This window comes from Capra hircus, chromosome 5, assembly GCF_001704415.2.
Source record: "Capra hircus breed San Clemente chromosome 5, ASM170441v1, whole genome shotgun sequence".
NCBI classification, from domain to species: Eukaryota; Metazoa; Chordata; class Mammalia; order Artiodactyla; family Bovidae; genus Capra; species Capra hircus.
This window is the reverse complement of record NC_030812.1, coordinates 111,854,058-111,871,176: the sequence shown is the minus strand read 5'-3', so window position 1 is coordinate 111,871,176 and position 17,119 is coordinate 111,854,058. Positions and strand designations below refer to the sequence as shown.

General features: G+C 62.2%; 2 protein-coding genes across 2 annotated transcripts; both read left to right on the top strand.

The window, feature by feature from the left end:
- TNFRSF13C (TNF receptor superfamily member 13C) lies at nucleotides 586-2,703 on the top strand. The gene is made up of 3 exons (XM_018049120.1): nucleotides 586-765; nucleotides 1,129-1,380; nucleotides 1,895-2,703. The coding sequence occupies exons 1-3, from the start codon at nucleotides 630-632 to the stop codon at nucleotides 2,068-2,070; spliced, it is 564 nt and encodes a 187-aa protein (XP_017904609.1). The 5' UTR covers nucleotides 586-629; the 3' UTR covers nucleotides 2,071-2,703.
- Nucleotides 10,356-15,908, top strand: SHISA8 (shisa family member 8). The gene is made up of 4 exons (XM_018048828.1): nucleotides 10,356-11,294; nucleotides 13,836-13,969; nucleotides 14,686-14,832; nucleotides 15,221-15,908. The coding sequence occupies exons 1-4, from the start codon at nucleotides 10,765-10,767 to the stop codon at nucleotides 15,613-15,615; spliced, it is 1,206 nt and encodes a 401-aa protein (XP_017904317.1). The 5' UTR covers nucleotides 10,356-10,764; the 3' UTR covers nucleotides 15,616-15,908.

Here is a 17,119-nt window from a genome sequence, read left to right as displayed (position 1 = left end):
TCACTCCATCTAGCAAACACCTGCTCGTCCTGTCCATAAAGTCTCCCTGTCCACAAAGCTTCCCTGTCCCCCGGTGGGGATCACCTTCAGTGATGCTGCGGCGGAGAGGCACTGCCTCCCCCAGTGCCACCTCCGAGTGCGGGAGTCCCCCGGGGGCCTGGGACAGTGTGGGCACTCCGGTTGTGTTTGAGGATCTGACCAGCGCTGCCTAAGAAGCACAGGAGGGCTCCCCGGAGGAGGAGGCAGGAAGGGGAAGAGGACTGGTGAGGATGGCCTGGGACTACAGGCTGGCCTTGGGGAGGCCACCTCAGAGCTCTGTATCCTGCTCAAGGGGCCCATCCTCTGTGCCCCAAGACCAAGCCCCCGGGTCTCAGTCCCAGCCTGATTTCAGAGCCCAGAATAGGGCCCGCCCCATGGTTGTCTAGGGGTGATGGTTGAATGGAGAAACCACAGAGAGAAGGTCTGGGGTGCTGGTCCGCGGGCTAAGAGTGGTCCCACTCCAGCAGGCAGGAGGGCGGGCTGGGGCGGAGTGGGTGGCGCCCCGCCCGGTTCCCTCCCCGCGGGGCAGCAGAGGCCAGACTCGTCCCGGCGGCGGGGGGTATGCGCAGAAGGCTAGAGGCTCCGGCAGCATGCCGCGAGGGCGGAGAAGCCTGCGGGGCAAGGACCGGCCGGCACCCACGCAGTGCCTGCAGACCCAGTGCTTCGACCCGCTGGTCCGCAACTGTGTGGCCTGCAGTCTCCTCCGGACGACGGAGCCTAGGCTGGGTAAGAGTCGAGCCGCGCCGCATGGCGCGCGCACCGGGCCGCCCTGGAGCGGGAAGGAGGGTGATGCTAGGAGTCGCAGGCAGGCCCCCCCCAACCCCCGCCGCCGCCCTGTCCCGGGAGTGTGGGGAGGGGCGGGGTCTCGGGTTAACTGGCGAGGTGGGGTGGGAAATGTGAGCCGGGGGCCTGGAGGGGGGACCAGCCGTCGGCGCGTGGCCCTCACGGCCCCCTCTCGCCCCTCGGCCTGCGCTGCCCCGCCCGGCCGTCCCCCCCTTCCGCGGCCCAGCCTCACCTTCCTCCGGCCCTCCCCCTCCCCACGCCCCCCTCCCCTCCGCCCCCTGCTCCCCTGCCCGTCCCCTCCAGCAGGCGGCCCAAGCAGCCTGGCGCCCGGGACGGCGCTGCAGCCGCAGGAGTCGGCGGGCCCCGGGACCCCCGCGGAGGCCGAAGCGGCGCTGCCGCTCCCGGCGCTGCTCTTCGGAGCCCCCGCGCTGCTGGGCCTGGCGCTGGCCCTGGCCCTGATCGGGCTGGTGACCTGGAAGCGCCGGCGGCGGCAGCCGGGCGCGGCGGTGGTCCCTGAGGCTCCGGAGGCCGCGGAGGCCCCGGACGGAGACCCAGACAGTAAGTTCCTCGTCTAGGGGACCGGAGAGGGTTGGGGGCCGTCGGAGGGGAGGCATGGTCCTTGAGGGGTCCGAGGGGGTCTGGGTGAACGGGGAGGGATGGTCTGAAGGAGGCAAGGCCGAGGGGAGAGAAATAGTCCGACCAGAGACCGGCAATCCAGGCGAGGGACACAGCTCTAGCGTCCCAGACCTGTGTGAGGAAGAAATCCAAGGCTGGGGAGCCCAGTTGGGGGTGGGGGTGGCCTGTCCCGCCCTCTCTCTGGGACAGGCAGACCGGTTCCCACCTCTCCTCGCCCTCTATCAGCACTGGCATTTTGCCAGCCAGCTCTAGAAACTTCCCGTCCTGAGGGCCCATCACGTGCCACCCCTACCCATCCCACCAGTGGGGCTTTATCAGCTGACTTCTCTCCCATCAGTCAGAGGGCTGTCCCGCCAGGGAGGCTTCCAGAACAGGGGGTGGGGACGGCTGCGAGCCAATCCTGACCCTGCACCACCCACAACTCTCTCCACCCCAGAGCCCCTGGATGTTGACACCACCCCCGGAACCCTGGATGCCACGGCTCCCATCTGGCTTCTGCCCAGTGAAGACCCAGCGGCCACCCCACCTACCCACAGCGTCCCTGTGCCAGCCACAGAGCTGGGTTCCACTGAGCTGGTGACCACCAAGACGACCGGGCCTGAGCTACAGTAGCGACCGAGGAGGGCAGGAGGTGGCCCCCACCCTTTCTATGGGCCACCAGCTGGACTCAAAGGTTGAATTCAGTTCTTCACTCCGGTGCCCACTGTCCCTTCTGGAAGCTCCCCCGCTAACCCTGCAGAACTACAGACACCCAGACCACAGAGTTTGGACTGCATGGCATTGTACTGCGTGTTAGCATCTGGCTTAAACTCATACTGGGCTGCCCAGGTGGCGCTAGCGGTAAAGAATCTTCTGCTAATGCAGGAGACATTAGGAGAGGCGGGTTTGATCCCTGGGTTGGGAAGATCTCCTGGAGGAGGAAATGGCAACCCACTCCAGCACTCTTGCCTGGAGAATCCCATGGACAGAGGAGCCTGGCGGTTACATTCCATGGGGTTGCAAAGAGTTGGACACGACTGAGTGACCACAAATACACAAAATAAACTCATACCATCTGTCATAGTCCTCAAAGGTAGTGGCTGAGCTCTGTGCTTTTTGAGTGGTTAGGATACTCTGAGTAGAGTTTTTCTTTAAGCTTGGGGAAACCACCATAAACCAGAATGAATCTAGGAAAGCACTGAGTAGGAGGATGCTTAATTTGTAGCCGGGTTGTGTTTAATACTTGCTCTCAGAGCTGTCCCGCTTTTAAACCGATGCAAATGGCAGCAGTGAGTAACCAACTGGCCGGTTTGCTTTGGGATTTATTACAAGATGAGTTTAAGAAATAGCCTGAATTGTGCTGGTTATTGGGTATCTGTATCCTAGGGTCACCCCTGAGCTTGGCCCAACCTGCTAAGATCTGTGATGCCATTTTTGCCCTGGTGGCAGCTTCCAGAGCCCCAGGCTCATGCTTGGGAAGAAGTCTAGAGCCTGTGGGGCTGGACTGAAGTTGCACACTGATGGCGTGCTGACAGCACGTCAGCATGAGCCCACCTGGAGTGCTAGCGGCCTCCGGGGCACACAGAGCTGTATACAGGGCAGGGCCCAGGACCTGCAGGAGGCTTCTTAGGAGGCCAGGGCAGGCCTGTGCCCTCAAACCAGCTGGACCTGATGTCCTTTGAGTGCCCTTCGCTCTGTGGCCTGTGCTCCCCAAGTCAGGCATCCACCACCCCAGTGGAACTATTCCTCTGATGGGGTGCCCCCTGCCCTGGGGCCTGGAACCAAGACCTCTCTCTCCCAGTTCTGGACCACGCTGTGCACTCAGTCAGCTGCTGGCTTTCCTGCCAAACCTCCTGCGATCAGGAGGGTTAGATCCTCCTGACCTGGACTCTACCCTGACTGTGGCCTTGGAATTTGTCACAGTTTAGCACCCTTGGAAGGGGCAAGGGATTGGGGAGTCAGAAGATGGTACTCTGAGTACCATGTCGTCCCCCTTGTAGGTTCTTGACCATATTAGTTTCTCTTTTTCAGGCCATGCTGCACACCTTGTGGGATCTTAGTGCCCTGACCAGAGATGGAGCCCATGCCATTGTCAATGAGAGTTTGGAGTGATAACCCCCAGACTGCCAGAGGATTCCCACCTTGACCATGTTCTGTTCCATGCATCAGCTCTCTGTCCATCTGTCCCTGACCTGCCCATCAGAGCTGCCCAGTAGACACCTGCCCTTCTGGCCCAGCCCTTCCCCAGCTCAGAAGATAGTCAGTGGCTAGCACCGTTTGGCGGCCCCCAGAACCGGACAGCCACATCTGAGTTTCTTCTCTCCATCCTGAACACATCTCAGATGCCTCCCCCCATCCCCCCAGCCATCAGCTGGCTGAGGTGAGGTCAGGGTGAGGGCTGTAAGCAGGAGGGTTGGGGGCACGCCCAGAATGGGCCCAACTTTCCACTTCTCTGCCTCTCAGAGTTGGGGGAGCCTGAGCTGTTCTTGGCCACCCCCGTCTCCCTCTCCACGTTTGTTACCACAGCCAGGGGGTGGGCCCTGGCGGCCACACAAGTGGGTGCAGCCCCCTGGGGCCCAGACATGCAAACCTCTGGCACCACTCTGTCCCCACTGAGCCCCTAGTCCAGTCTCAGTTTCCTTTTCTGAAAAATGGAGGTGGGGGTTGGATGCAAAGCTCTCCTCCTGGCCTGCAGCCCTCCAAGGACTGGAAGGGAACATAGAGGATCCCCACTCCTCACCTCCAGTTTACAGATGAGGACACTGAGTCTCTGTTTCCCGGAAGGAGAGTTGATGCTTTAAAAAGGCCTTGATCTTTTTCAGAGCCCTTTTGGTCATACTGGTTTCCTGAAAATCTGGACCAGTTCATGTTCCTGAGCAGGGATTATATGGCTCATTTTGCAGATAGGAAAGAAAAGGCCCAGAGAGATGGAGGGGCCTGGCCCAAGATACAATCAGCAGTGGTGGAGCTGGGCTAGACCTGGGCACCCTCTGGCCAGAAGGTCCCAGGAGCAGACCCGGGAGCTGCAGACTCCAGGCATTGGTTCCAGGCTTTGCTCTTTATTTTCATCTCGACTCAAAGATTTCCCTCCCCAACTGGTCTCTTTCTGCAGTAAGAAGGATCCAAGATAGACTGGCAAAGCTGCTTCTTCAGATCAGAACCCAGGAAAGTAGCCCCCTTCCCCAGCCTGTTTCTGGCTAGATTTTCCTGGTGCAGGGTCAGGTTTCCCCAAGGTCCCCAGGGCCCTGCAGGTGGGGGCGGGGCTGGCTGAAGTCTCAGTTCCTCCTGGGGCTTCCTGCAGGCACCTCTCACTTCCTGCCTGGCAGCCCTGGCTCCTGGCTCAAGGTGGGGGTGGGGAGGCCCAGCTGGTGAGGCCAGGAGGAGGGACGTGACCCCTAACCTCCCTCTGTCCCGGCAGGGACGGTCCCACACAGCCCTTGCCTTTAGAAGCTGTGGCATCTCTTGGGGCCTGTCTGCTACGTGCAAAATGGAACCAGCAGGCCAACCAACTGCCCAAGAGTAAAGAGGCCACTTGGCAAGTAGGGGCTCCACCTCATGAGTGCCTCTATTGACTTCCTTCCCTGGGATGCAGATACTTTTCTGCCCAGAGCCCCCCAACCCTCAGAAGTTCTCCCCCCGCCCCATGTGAGTTTCCCAGAGCTGGCCTGAGGCTCTGGTCTCAGGAGTTACCGCTCCCATCTCCCATTGTCAGCTGTTTACTGCCCCCGTTGATCCCAGATCCCAGCACGCCTGCGTTGTGCCAGGACCATGCTGGTGGGTGCCAGGAGGTCAGCCTCAGACCCCGCCATTAGGTCCTATTCCAGCGGGAGAGACAGAGCGAGATGCAACAACAGGACAGGGTGATCCCAGCCAGAGCCAGGGAATGCCCCAAGCAGGTGCGGGGGGGTGGGGGGCACGGAGAAGGGAGAGGGGTGTGTGTGTGTGTGATAATTCAGCATTTAGAGCGCTTTGGAGAGTAGGAGATATGCCCTGAGTCCTGCAGAGCTGTCTTGCTGGAACAGAGCAGAGAAAGGGCATTCCTGGCCCAGGGAGCTGTGTGCAAAGCTGCAGAGGTCAGGGCAGGGGAAGGGGCTGGAGACTTGGGCACACGGCCGCTGAGTGCCAGGTGAGGCTGTCAGAACCTTCCCTGTGGCCACTCCCCCCCAGTGGCACCCAGGGGCACCCACCTCTGGGAGCACGGCCCTCCTTCAGCTCCATCGCTTGGTCTCACCCTTTCTGTCACCTCCAGACCCTTTAGCCTTCCCCTGGGCACAAGGTGGGAGCCCACCCCCATCTTCTCTGTTGTCAGTGACTCAGGCCAAATTCTCCCTTACCCAGAGCCGAAATCTGACCTCTCTCCCGTCTCTGGCGGCTCCCCAGCTGCCTGATCCAGACCTGGGGGTGGGGAAGGGGGGTTGCAGGGGGGTGGGTGATAGGAACAACTGCCCAGGGTCACACGGAGAATCGAGGAGAAGCCAGGAGTACACAAACGCCTGTGTGCTGGCTCCTACTCTTCGGGGGACTCTGCATGGGTTCCAGGGCCCCACCGGGCCTCTTGAGCATCTCTTCACTCCCCTGAGCTGCAGAGAATCTGAGGACCAGCCCCGGGCGTCCTGCATGGATCCAGGACGGTGCCGACGACTCTGGCGCAGGTGAAAGTCTGTGTCGGCGGCTCCTGCGGTCAGCGAGACCCGGGGCACCTGGGCAGCCTGCGTTCGGGCGCCGGAAGGCGGGGCTGTGGGAGGGAGGGCTGGGGCCAGGGCTAGAGGCGTGACGAGGGCGGGGTCAAGGAGGGAGGTGGGGCCGAGGAACCCCAAGCCTCGGAGGGCAGCAGGAAAGGGGCGGGGCCAGGAGCTGGTGGAAGGGGTGGATCCAAGGCCCACCTGCAGGGAAAGCGGGAGGTCGTGTAGGAGCAGGGCACCTGTAGACTCCAAACTCCGGCCCGCCGCGCTCACGCGGGGTCCCCGTCATCAAACGAGGCCCGAGGACCTCGACCTGAGCCGGGAGGGGTCCAAATGCAGGGGCTTGGCGCGACTTTTGGGAGAAGTGGCCTCCCCGGCTCTGTCCCCCTCCTCCGGCTCGGCGCTCCGCGCTCGGAGCTGACCTCAGAGCTCTGTCCCAGGGACCCGCAGGCTGGCGGGGCAGAGCGCGCCTGTTCGGGGTGGAGGCGCGGTGTGGCCTCCGCCGAATACTGTCCTCTCTGGGTGTTTCCGAGCTAGGGTCACGGTGGGCAGCTCCAGACTTGCACCTTGGTTGCGTGCGCGCGGGTTTGAGAAGGGAAGATGAGCTCCAGCACCCAGCGCCAGCCCCCACCTCCCAACCCCAGCCCCCTCGCGACCTCAGGAGCGCGGGCGCGACCGGTCCCTCCCACAGCCAGCTGGAGCCTGAGTCACGAGCTGCCTCTCAGGGAGACAAAGGAGCCTCTGGCCCTCCCTGCAGACCTCCCCACCAACGTATATTCGGCATCTGCACGGGCCAGGGGATCCATGGTCCCCTGCAACGTCTGCCTCTTGGGTAACCTTCCACCATAGATGAAATGGGAGCAAGATGGGCTTGGCAATGACTCCCAGAGGGCACCCACGGTGGAATCACCGTCTTCTTAGCACAGCTGTGGTGGGGGCTCCCAAAAGGCTGCAGGCTCTGATGTTGTTCAACCGGAGACCCGTTGGCCTCTCCCTGCAGCCCTGCGGAAGAAGAGTTAGCAGCCCATCTTGCAGATGAGAAAACTGAGGCCCAGAAATGTGGATCGGTCTTATTAGAGCCGGCATTCCAACTCACATTAGTCTGGATCCGAAGTGAAGAATAGATAGGAGTTCTCAGTGTGAGGGGCTGGAAAGGCATTCCAGGAAGAAACAACCCATGGGAGGGCCCAGGGGTTTGTGGAGGGGTTGATGTGCCAGGTGTTAGGCATTGGGAGTGCTGCCAGGCCTCTGGGCTGGGAGCCTCCAGCTGCTTTCTCTGTACTGAACTGGTCAGAAGGTAGGTTTGGGGCACACAGTGCAGGTTCCAGGCCAGACTCTGGCCCTTCCAGGCTGTGTGCCAGTCACCACAAGTCATTCCCTGTCCCGGGGTCTTGGGTTTCTCTCTAGGAAGGCTAGGCAGACTGGTTACCTACCACCTAGAATCCGGATGCTGAGGCCCAAGCCAGGTTCTTAATGTACGTCCCCGATCTCTCCTCTCAGGACCCTGAGCCCTGCTCAGCCAGACCTGGGCACCAGGCAAGTACTCAACAGGGACGGTTGTGCACAGGCACATTCGCACTGCCACACACGCATACATACACGCCCACGTGCAGCGAAGGCCCTCACAGCCGTGCCAGCCCCAGACTTGTACACTCTCACTCGTGTTCTCGAGCATACTCAGATACCCACACACTCCAGATCCCAGCTTTCGGAGCTGGGGGCGGGGCAGGTGCCCTTCATGAACGGAGACTCGGCTCCTCTGCCTGCCCCATGGGGCTTGCTGCAGATGCCAGGGGTTATTTTAAGCCTGGATCAATGGATGACTTTTGGTGATACAGGCTTGGGGGCGGCGGGCAGTGGAGACGAGGGGACGGTGCTCTGGTGCCTTGTCATGGAGAGAGATCCCAGGGTCCGGGGGGGCAGCTTGGACAAAGGGGTCCTCCCTTAACTGGACTACTCCATCTGTGGATCCTCTTGCCCAGCACATGGCTGGGCACCTGGGGGACAGTGTCAGCTGAGTGGATGGTCAGACCCCAGAGCTCAGCCAGTCAGCTGTGGTCTCTCTTTGCATTTGCCCTCTCTGTGTCATCCTGCACCCCAAGGCTGAGTGTTCACATGGAGAGGGCATTGAGTGCCTGGCATGGACCCAGTAGATGTGGGCATCTATGGTTCCTGGCTGACCACTGAACCAGACTGAGATGGGGAGGAAGCCATGGATGTGGGGAGGAGTTGGAAGTTAGACATCAGTCCCTGGGGGGTATGATAGGGGGGTGCCTGGAATCCAGCTCCTTCATTGGCTAAATGGAGACATATATCCTGATTGCAGTCAATTTGGGGTGGAAGCTGGGCAGAGCATCCAATGAGGCCAAGAGAGCAGGGTCAGGAGAGGGGTCCAGGGAGAAGCAGCGCATTGGAAGGCTTGCTCTGGGTCCAACAGGGTCATGTTACCCGGGAAGAGGTCACAGTCCCAGGGAGCAGTGACAAGCCTCTTGAAACCTAGTGCCCAGCAATAGGGTGGGAAAGAGGGGAGAAGCAGCCCCCCTCCGAGACTCAGTGACCCAGAGGGCTGCTTGGCAGTGTGTGTTGAGGGCATTGATACAAACTAGACAGTCTGTGCCATGGATTCCATTTCTAGGAATACCAGCTAAGGATGCATCAGAAAATATAAAGTTATAAAGCAGAATAATATACTGAAAGTTTGACAGCAAAATGTAAACGAAAAATCAGTTATAAAGCAGTTTGTAAAGGATCAGTTTTCCCTGGCAATGGAACTGAGGCAATTTCATTTTATCCCTTTGTTCATCTATTCTCTTTTTTCTATAAAATTGTAATAAAGCCTTTTAGTAGGGTAGGGTCTTCTGGGCTGGATCCAAAGCATGCTTCTGGGTGGAGGAGAGAGGAGCAGTCTGTTTTTGGCCGGGGCATAAGAAATGGGGGAGGACTTTGTAGGGAGGTCACCCTCCTTCCTGTCTTAGCCCTGAAATTAGCCTGTCAGCCCCTCATCTCATCAACAGAAAACCTGATCCTCCTTTAAATGTAAATCTGTCTCCTTCCTGCCTCCACCTCCTCCATTTTTATAAGCTGATCCCAGTTACTGAGTGAAGACAGGATGCAAGAGGGAGCAGGAAGCACCCAAGGAGCCCAAATTCTTCATCTGAAACCAGAGGCTAGAGTCACTTCATTCATTCAGCAGATGTGGCAGAAGTCTGTACTGTGGGGACACCAGGAAATTGGCACACGCAGTCGGTGTCCTCCTAATGCTCTCATCTAGACAGTCGGAGGCCCCACATTGACCCTTCCCTGCCAGGAGAGGCAGTTCCTGATGTTAAAATGAGAAACTGAGGCAGGGAAAAGCAAGGCAACTCACCTGGCTTGTTCGGATCACATTCTGCAGTTAACACCAACTTCAGAATCATAACTGAGCAGCGCTCTGAGTAGGTTCCCTCCTGGCCCCTACCCCAACCCCAGGGTTTGAGAAAGGACCTGAGGGTCCAGTGGGGACCAGGGCGCAGTGTCTGACAAGGGCTCTGCCCCAAGGGGAGTCTCTGCGGGTAAACCAATCTCCTCTCTTTCTCACCTGGGCTGGCAGGAGAGATCCAGGGAGCTGCAGACTAGGCCCTGTCCCCCGCTCATAGGCGTGGGGTCACCGCAGGACCCCAGCCCAGCGTCCAGGAAGTTCTGGGACCCAGGTTCGTGTCCCAGGGTTAACACTGAACCCGAGGCAGCCTGGAGGGGACCTAAACTTGGCCTTCTGCTGAGGCTCTGCTGGAAGTTTCCTTCCCATTTAACAGCCAGAACATCGAGGCGCGCAGAAGGGAATGGCCCTGCCTCAAGCCACACTTGTGTCTGGATGGGAACTGGCGTAGGGCACGGGGAGGATGGGGGACAACAGCGACCCGCCAGGGCTGCCCGGTCCCTTCAGTCCCCGCACCTGTAAACACAAGCGCTCCCGCGGCGGGCCTAGTGTCCGAAGGAACAGTCCCGAGAGCCTTGGGCTGAGCGTCCCGGGGCGCCCGTTCCCAGGACCGCTAGCGGCGGGCCTTCGGGGAGGGTCTCGGTGGGGCGCTCCGCCGGTGCGGGGCCCGCCGCGCCACCGCCCTCCCGCCGCCGCGGCCGCGCTCCTCCCCGGCCCTGCCTCCCTCCCGCCTGCCCTCCTTCCCCCGCTCCCTCCCTCCCCCGCCCGCCCGAGCCCGCGCGGAGCCGGAGCCGCAGCCAGAGCGCGGGCAGCGCGGGCAGCGCGGAGCGGGCGGCGGGAAGGCAGCGGCATCCGGCGGCCTGCCGCCCCCGCTAGGCCCGGGACCCGCACACCCGCCGGGCCGGGACCGGGCGCAGGCGAGGACCCGCCGCCCGGCCCGGGGGGGTGGGCCGTCCCAGGGCGCCGACTGGCCGGCTGGGGTCCGAGGTGAGCCTACGAAGAGTACGCGCCCACCGGAGACGCGGCCCCGCGAGGCTCAGACCGAACCCCGGCCCAGGGCCTGGGGTCCTCGCGGGAAGCTGACGACAGAGGCGGTGTCCTCCAGGACCCAGCGGCAGGGCGGCGAGGCGGGCGCGATCCCAGCGGGCGCGGACCAGCGGGCCCGGAGCGAGGCGGGACGGAGCCGCGGCGCGCCGCCATGCGCCGGGTGCTGTAGCCGAAGCGGGCCCGATGGAGCGGGCCGGTGCGCGGGGGCTGCGCGGCCGCCGCTGGCCGCCGGGGCTCGGGCTCGGGCTCGGGCTCGGGCTGGCGCTGCTGCTGGCGCGGCCGCCGTCGAGCCGCGCGGGGGCCCCCGAGGCGCAAGAGCCGGCGGCTCCCGGCACAGCAGCCCCAGCTGGGGGCGACCGCTGCCGCGGCTACTACGATGTGATGGGTCAGTGGGACCCGCCCTTCAACTGCAGCTCGGGCACCTACAACTTCTGCTGCGGCACGTGCGGCTACCGCTTCTGCTGCCACGACGGGCCGCGGCGCCTGGACCAGAGCCGCTGCTCCAACTACGACACGCCGGCCTGGGTGCAGACTGGCCGGCCGCCCGCGCGCGCCCGCGACGCCGCCGCTCCCCGGGACCCGGGCCGCGAACGCAGCCACACGGCCGTCTACGCGGTGTGCGGCGTCGCCGCGCTGCTGGTGCTAGCGGGCATCGGGGCGCGTCTGGGCCTGGAGAGGGCGCACAGCCCGCGCGCGCGGCGCGCCGTGACCAGGTGAGCGCGCGCGGCCCGGGGCCGGGGCCCGGGATCCCCTCCCAACCCCCTGGACGGCCAGCCTGCCGGGTGGGCTCCCCCTCTCGAGCCTTCTTTCTTCCTGACCCTTGGAACCTCCGATCCTCTCAACAGCCGCCTCCTCCAGGTTTTGTCTCCCCGCTTCTGAGTCTCCAGGTCTGTTTCTCCCCCATCCCCCCTTCACGGAGGGAGACAGCCGATACCGCTCCGTCTCCCCTTGACCTTCCGGCGGGAGCTGGGTGCTGAGCGGCCTTCCCCCGCAGCTCTGGCCTCTTCTGGAGTTAGGGGGAGGGCAGGTCGCCCGACTGAGGGCACAAAATCAGTGCCTAGGGGAGGGGGCCTGGGGCCAGAGCCCAACTAGCGCTGGGGTAGAGGGCGTGCACTGATGTAGCGTCGGGCATCTCAGGTCCCCAGGGAAGGGACATTTTCTGTGGCTCCCTTGGCTGTCTCCCCTCCTGCTTCCCTTCCCACTCCCCCCCCACCCCCAAAGCTGTGACTCAGGGCTGACCTTATTTCCCTGGTGTTTCTAGAAGACCTCCCCATCTCATCCCACTCATTGCCCCTGGGTAGAGGGGGATCCGCATTGGGTGCGGTACAGGTTCGTTTTGGCTGCGGTTTGGACAGGTGCTGAGTTCTGTGTTAAGTGGGGGTCACAGGACCCAGGTTCCCTACCTAAGCTGGGAAAGGGACTCTGGGATTCGGTGTCCTAAACCTAAACTTTCACTTACACCCCATTCCCTGACACACACTCACATGCCCCCAGTCACCCGCATGTCCTGGGGCCTGTGCCCTCCTCATCCAGGCCCGGCTCCCTTGGGTGTGTGGGCTGCTGACACGGTGTGCGACATTCTGGTACTTAGAAGTGACCGTGGAGAGAGGCCTCCATGCCTGGGTGGGCTAGGTGTTAATGCTTCCCCACTCCTAGACTTCCTTCAGGGGCAGGAGGGCTTCCTTGGCACTCTATGGGACCCTCACCCTCCAGACCACCCAGCCCACCTGCTCTAAGGCAGCTGAAGGCGGAGCCAGGACTGGAACCCTGGCTTCAGCTGCTGTGCTGTGTGCGATCTGGTGCCTCTTACCCTGGGTGCTGCATGCTTCAGGGGCAAGGCCTGGGCCTCCTGAGCTTGGAGCCTCCTGGAGCTGGATGAGGGGGAGAGGACAGGGCCTGTCCTTGATCCAAGCGGGGAAGCAGGAACTGGGGGCCATGATGATGGAGGGGAGTGGCTGCAGCAGCCTAGGGACACGTTCACCCGGAACCCACATTATCCTCAGGGGACCAGGAAGCAGGTCTAGTGATGCTTCAGGAAGAGCTGGGCCACCCCTGCTGTGCTGTGTCCGTGGACCAGTGCCTTTTTCTGTCTGGCCTTTAGGCTCTATGTGCCCTGACTCCGATTTCTTATTTGGGGAGACCTGGAGCTTGTGTGTGGGTGTGCTCTGAACCCCTGCCCTCCTCCCCTCGAGTCACACCCTTAATTCTGCTTTGTTGAGCTTGCTGGTCAGGGAAGGCTTCTCAGATGGCTTGGTGGGGAGTCCGACTCTGTCTCTGGAGAAAGTTTGTGCAAAGGCTCAGAGGCATGAAAATCGCTCAGGTGTTTGGGAGAGCTGGCTGTTGGGTGCTCAGAGATGAGACCACGGGGGTGAGCAGCCAAGGAGTGAGCAGGGGATGTGGATCGGCTCAGGCAGGCGCTAGGAGACCCCCAGCTCCTGCCACAGTGCAGCCAAACTGCGCCCATCCCAGGTGGCCCATCTCCAGTATGCTTCAGCATGAATCAGGCATTTGAGGCCCCAGCGAGGAGAAAATCATGGGTTCTGGACTGAAGGCAGCTGGGCTGAAGGCTGGGTTTGGCTGTCTGTGGGGAAGGCTCAGTCAGATCCTGTCACAGCTGGGTGGGGGCTGGGTGTCCTGGTACCCAAGGTCACACAGCCTTTGGTGCGGGGCTGGCACTGTGGGGGGTCTCCTGGCTCCTCCTTCCCCACACTGTCCATCTTCCCTGCTTGTGCTGGCAGCTAAGTCCCAGAACACAGCAGAAATCCCTGTGGCAAGAGGGGAGGAAGGTAGGCAGGTAGAAAAAAAAAGGCTTCCTGGTAGAGGAAGGATTCTGGTGGGCTTTGAAGAATGAGTAGGAGTTGTCCCAGAGGAGACGGAGAAGGAGTGGCACAGAGTCCAGGAGCCAGAGACACTGAGATGCTTGTGTTGAGAGAGGGGGCTCAACATGGAAGGTCTTGGGGAGTAGACTCCAGAACAGGGAGGAGGAGAGCCTTTGGAAAATAAGGTGGCCCTGGTTACACGTGACCCCCTTAGTTTCCTGACCTGCTCTGAGAGTTGGCCATGTTGGGGCTACAGGTCAGGTCTGGGAGGAGAAACTAGATATTTGGGGCTAATCACCCGGGACAGGGGAGGCCAGAAGGGTTGAAAGAGCTGCCCAGGGACACACAGTGAGAAGTCATGGCGGGGGCTGCCTCTGATGGGCCAAACCTGGCTGACAGGGAAACAGGCTGCCTGTCACCACTCTTTCCCTACAGGACACTGACAGAACTCCTGAAGCAGCCCGGCCCCCAGGAGCCACTGCCTCCACCTCTGGGCCCACCTCTGGGTAGCTGTGTCCAGGTGCAGATGGGTGATGGCCTTCCCCGGGGCTCCCCCCACAACAGCACAGGTGAGGCGGCTAGTGGCCGGGCCTTTGTTGATCCACAGCACAGAGCCGCCTTGTCAGGAGGGCCTGGGAGCAGGGGACCGGGGCGCTGAGGCTGTGAGCCATTTCTCAGATGAAGTGAGCTGCCCACCTCTGTGAGGGGGGAGTGGGCAACTAGTCAGCTCCTCGTGGTGGACAGGGGTCCCTCCCAGGGTCCTGCAACCTCCAGCCTCTGGGACTCTGTGGAGAAGATTCCAGATTCAGGGATGCCCAGTTCAGACTCTGGGTATGCCTGGTCCTAGGCTCTGGCCCAGACCCCTGGCCTGCATCTGTGGCCTCTCATGGGCCTTTTCCTTCTAGCTGGTGCCTCCCTCTTGGACTCTTGCTCGCGATGCAGGCTTGACAGAACCTCCCCTCCCCCCACTATGGGTTCCAATCCTCAAAGGTTCTCTTCCTCTCTCTGGGAGGAGCCGATCCTGAGCCCCAGCGCCAGCTCCAATGGAACAAGCTGGCAAGTCATCCGTTAGATGAGCACCCCCTCAGGGCTGGCTGCTATTATTCACGTTTATTCTGAGCCAGGCCCTGTCCGAGGTACTGGAGATTCTGCCGTCAGGAGACAGAGGAGGAATAAGTTCCTAAGTCATCTCACAAGTTATCATTAATTGCCCTCCGGGAGTGGGCTGCAAAGAGGTGCAGGATGTCTTCCGGTCAGCGAGCCGAGTCTCATCTTCTCCCTCCAGACAAGAAACGCCCCAACAACGTGCCCCTGGGTTCGGTGACTGCGGGGCCCCCGCGCGCCCCCCGGCTGCAGGGGGGCGGCAACGTGACGCTGCAGCCCGACTTCGCTAAGTACGCCACCCTCAAGGCAGCCGCGCTCAAGGCCGCAGGTGAGAGGCCGGGTTTGTGCGGGGAGCGCCGGGCCCACTGCACCCCCGGAAGTGCAAGCGCTTGGATTATGAGGCTCGGCGTCCCAGTTCTAAAGTTCCCGGCGCTCCAGCCGTCGTCCGCATTGCTCCCCCCGCTGATCGGCTCCCACGCCTCGGCCGCACCGCATCTCTCTCTCATCAGGCTGCGGGTCTGGGGCCGGGTAGCCGAATCTAGAGCCGGGGGGCGTAGCCTGTACCCTTCCTGGGTGGGTCTGAGACCCCCGCCTCTGCTGCCTGTCCCCGCCTGGAGGCGCTGAGGCCCCGTCCCCGGGACCTGGTCACGCCTTGAGGTCTGACCCCGCCCGGAAGTCTGGCCCTGCCGCCGGCTCACGGCTCTCTGTCCCCGCAGAGGCCTCCGCTCCGGACTTCTACCAGCGTTTTCCTGCCACGGAACCCGCCCCGCTGACCCTCCCGGCGCGAGCCCGGAGGTCCCCCGAGGACTTGCCTGAGCTGCTCGACGCCTGCCCCTGGGCCCCCCCGGGCTACGCGTCCCCCGCCGGTTCCACCCCATCGGGCCACTACAAGGCCTGGGCCGCCGGCCGCCCCGTCCGGCCCGCAGCCCGCGGCCACCTGGTGGTTCACGCCTCTCCCGCGCCCCGACGGCCAGGCCACGCGCCCAGGAGCCAGTTCAGTGTGGAGAAGCTGCCCGAGGCCTTCAGCCCGCAGGCCCCTGGCCTTTACGGCAGCGCCGGCCGCGGAACCCGGCACCTGAGCACCAACAGCAAAGCTGAGGTCACCGTGTGAAGAAGAGGCTGCCAGTTCTCTCGAAGCGTTGCAGCGCCGGGAGCCCTCTTCTGCCACAGGGCCTGACCGGGGGTGGGGGTAGCGCCCAGGCTGCGGAAGGAGGGATGGCAGCCTTGAAGTCCAGCACTTCTGCCTGCCCAGACTGGACCAGGAGGAGCCTTGGAGTCTTGCAGGGATGAGATGCACTGGGTAAGGCCAGTGGTTCTGTCCTGGGGGCTCCTTGTGTAAATAAACCCTTTTCTGTGACTCCCATCCTTGAGAATAAAGGGGCCCCAGCTTGACTCTGAGAGGCACTGATGGTGGAGGTGTTGGTCACTGACTGGACAGACGGCAGTGCCAGCAGAGGGCACAGCATGTGCAAGAGCAGAGGACTGAGAGCTGGTGGGCAAGTGCTCTGGGAGCTGGGGAGAAGCAGCTGGAGAGGGTGGTCAGGGCTGAATGCCAGCCGGAATGTCCACACCAGGAAGAGCCATGGGAGGAGGGCAGCTAGGTCCCAGCCATCTTAGAGGTTGGCGCAGGGGAGAGAGCTGGTGGGCCCCCAAGGGTCCATGACCCTGAACGGAGGAGAGCCCCTCCAGCCAGCCACCTGCTTGACTTCGCTGAGCCTGGCTGATCCTCATTGACATTGTCTGGCCCTGGGCCGGCCCCTGGGCTGCAGGCCACTTGGCCAGCTTGGCCTGGGGCCACCCCCCTGATGGGCGTGGGCAGTGGGCCGAGAGACAGCTGGTACTCAGGATGGGGGAGCCTGCTCCCAGTGGCTGCTCTGGGGGAAACGGGGATGGGGCTGCTGGACCCAGAGCCTTGGCAGTGCCCCCACCAGGGTGCTTGCCCCCCCTCAGGCTTGGCACTGCCAGCTCTCCCTTTTCCTGGCTGTGGCCCAGGGCACTGCCAACACCCTGCATGCCATCAAGGTCCTCTGTGCCAGGCACTGGTGGGAGGTTGAGGGCTGGATTATGCCCCTCACTGGATATCTTAGGCACGGTATACTGTTTCAATAACAATGGCTGCCATTTTCTATTTCTTCTTCTAGTCCTCATGAAAGCCCCATGAGCATGTGGCTGGACAGATGAGGAAACTGAGGCCCTGAGACCTTAGTACCTTGCCAAGGTCACCCAAGTGATGGCAGTTTAGGACTCTTCCGCATTCTGCCAGCACTGTGGGTCTGGTGGTGGAATGGCAGCGTGTGTTGGCAGAGGGGCCCCTTGCTCCCAGCCAGTCTCCGGCCTTCCTCCTGCTGGCTGGGCTGCCCTGAGGCCCCCAAACCCTCCAGCTCTTCACCTGTAGGAGGGTCCACCTTGCCCTTTCTTACGTTCTCTTGAGAAAACCAAGGCCCAGAAGCCCCAGGTCAGAACAGAGCCCAGGGTCCACGGTTATGCCTGCAGTGGGGACCCCCATGGCTCACAGGGAAGGTGGCCCTCACACCCTCAACCCAGGGTGGGGGTGGGGTGCCCCCAAGAGGATCCTGCAGCTGTACAGAGCTGGGGGAGGGGGGGTGGGTGCTGAG

What these genes read in the sequence shown, in the direction of transcription:
- TNFRSF13C (XM_018049120.1), top strand. Translation starts at nt 630, where the DNA reads ATGCCGCGAGGGCGGAGAAGCCTGCGGGGCAAGGACCGGCCGGCACCC. An exon ending in GACGACGGAGCCTAGGCTGG is followed by an intron (nt 766 to 1,128) that starts GTAAGAGTCGAG and finishes CCCCTCCAGCAG; the next exon opens with GCGGCCCAAGCAGCCTGGCG. An exon ending in CCCGGACGGAGACCCAGACA is followed by an intron (nt 1,381 to 1,894) that starts GTAAGTTCCTCG and finishes TCTCCACCCCAG; the next exon opens with AGCCCCTGGATGTTGACACC.
- SHISA8 (XM_018048828.1), top strand. Translation starts at nt 10,765, where the DNA reads ATGGAGCGGGCCGGTGCGCGGGGGCTGCGCGGCCGCCGCTGGCCGCCG. An exon ending in GCGCGGCGCGCCGTGACCAG is followed by an intron (nt 11,295 to 13,835) that starts GTGAGCGCGCGC and finishes CTTTCCCTACAG; the next exon opens with GACACTGACAGAACTCCTGA. An exon ending in AGCCGCGCTCAAGGCCGCAG is followed by an intron (nt 14,833 to 15,220) that starts GTGAGAGGCCGG and finishes CTGTCCCCGCAG; the next exon opens with AGGCCTCCGCTCCGGACTTC.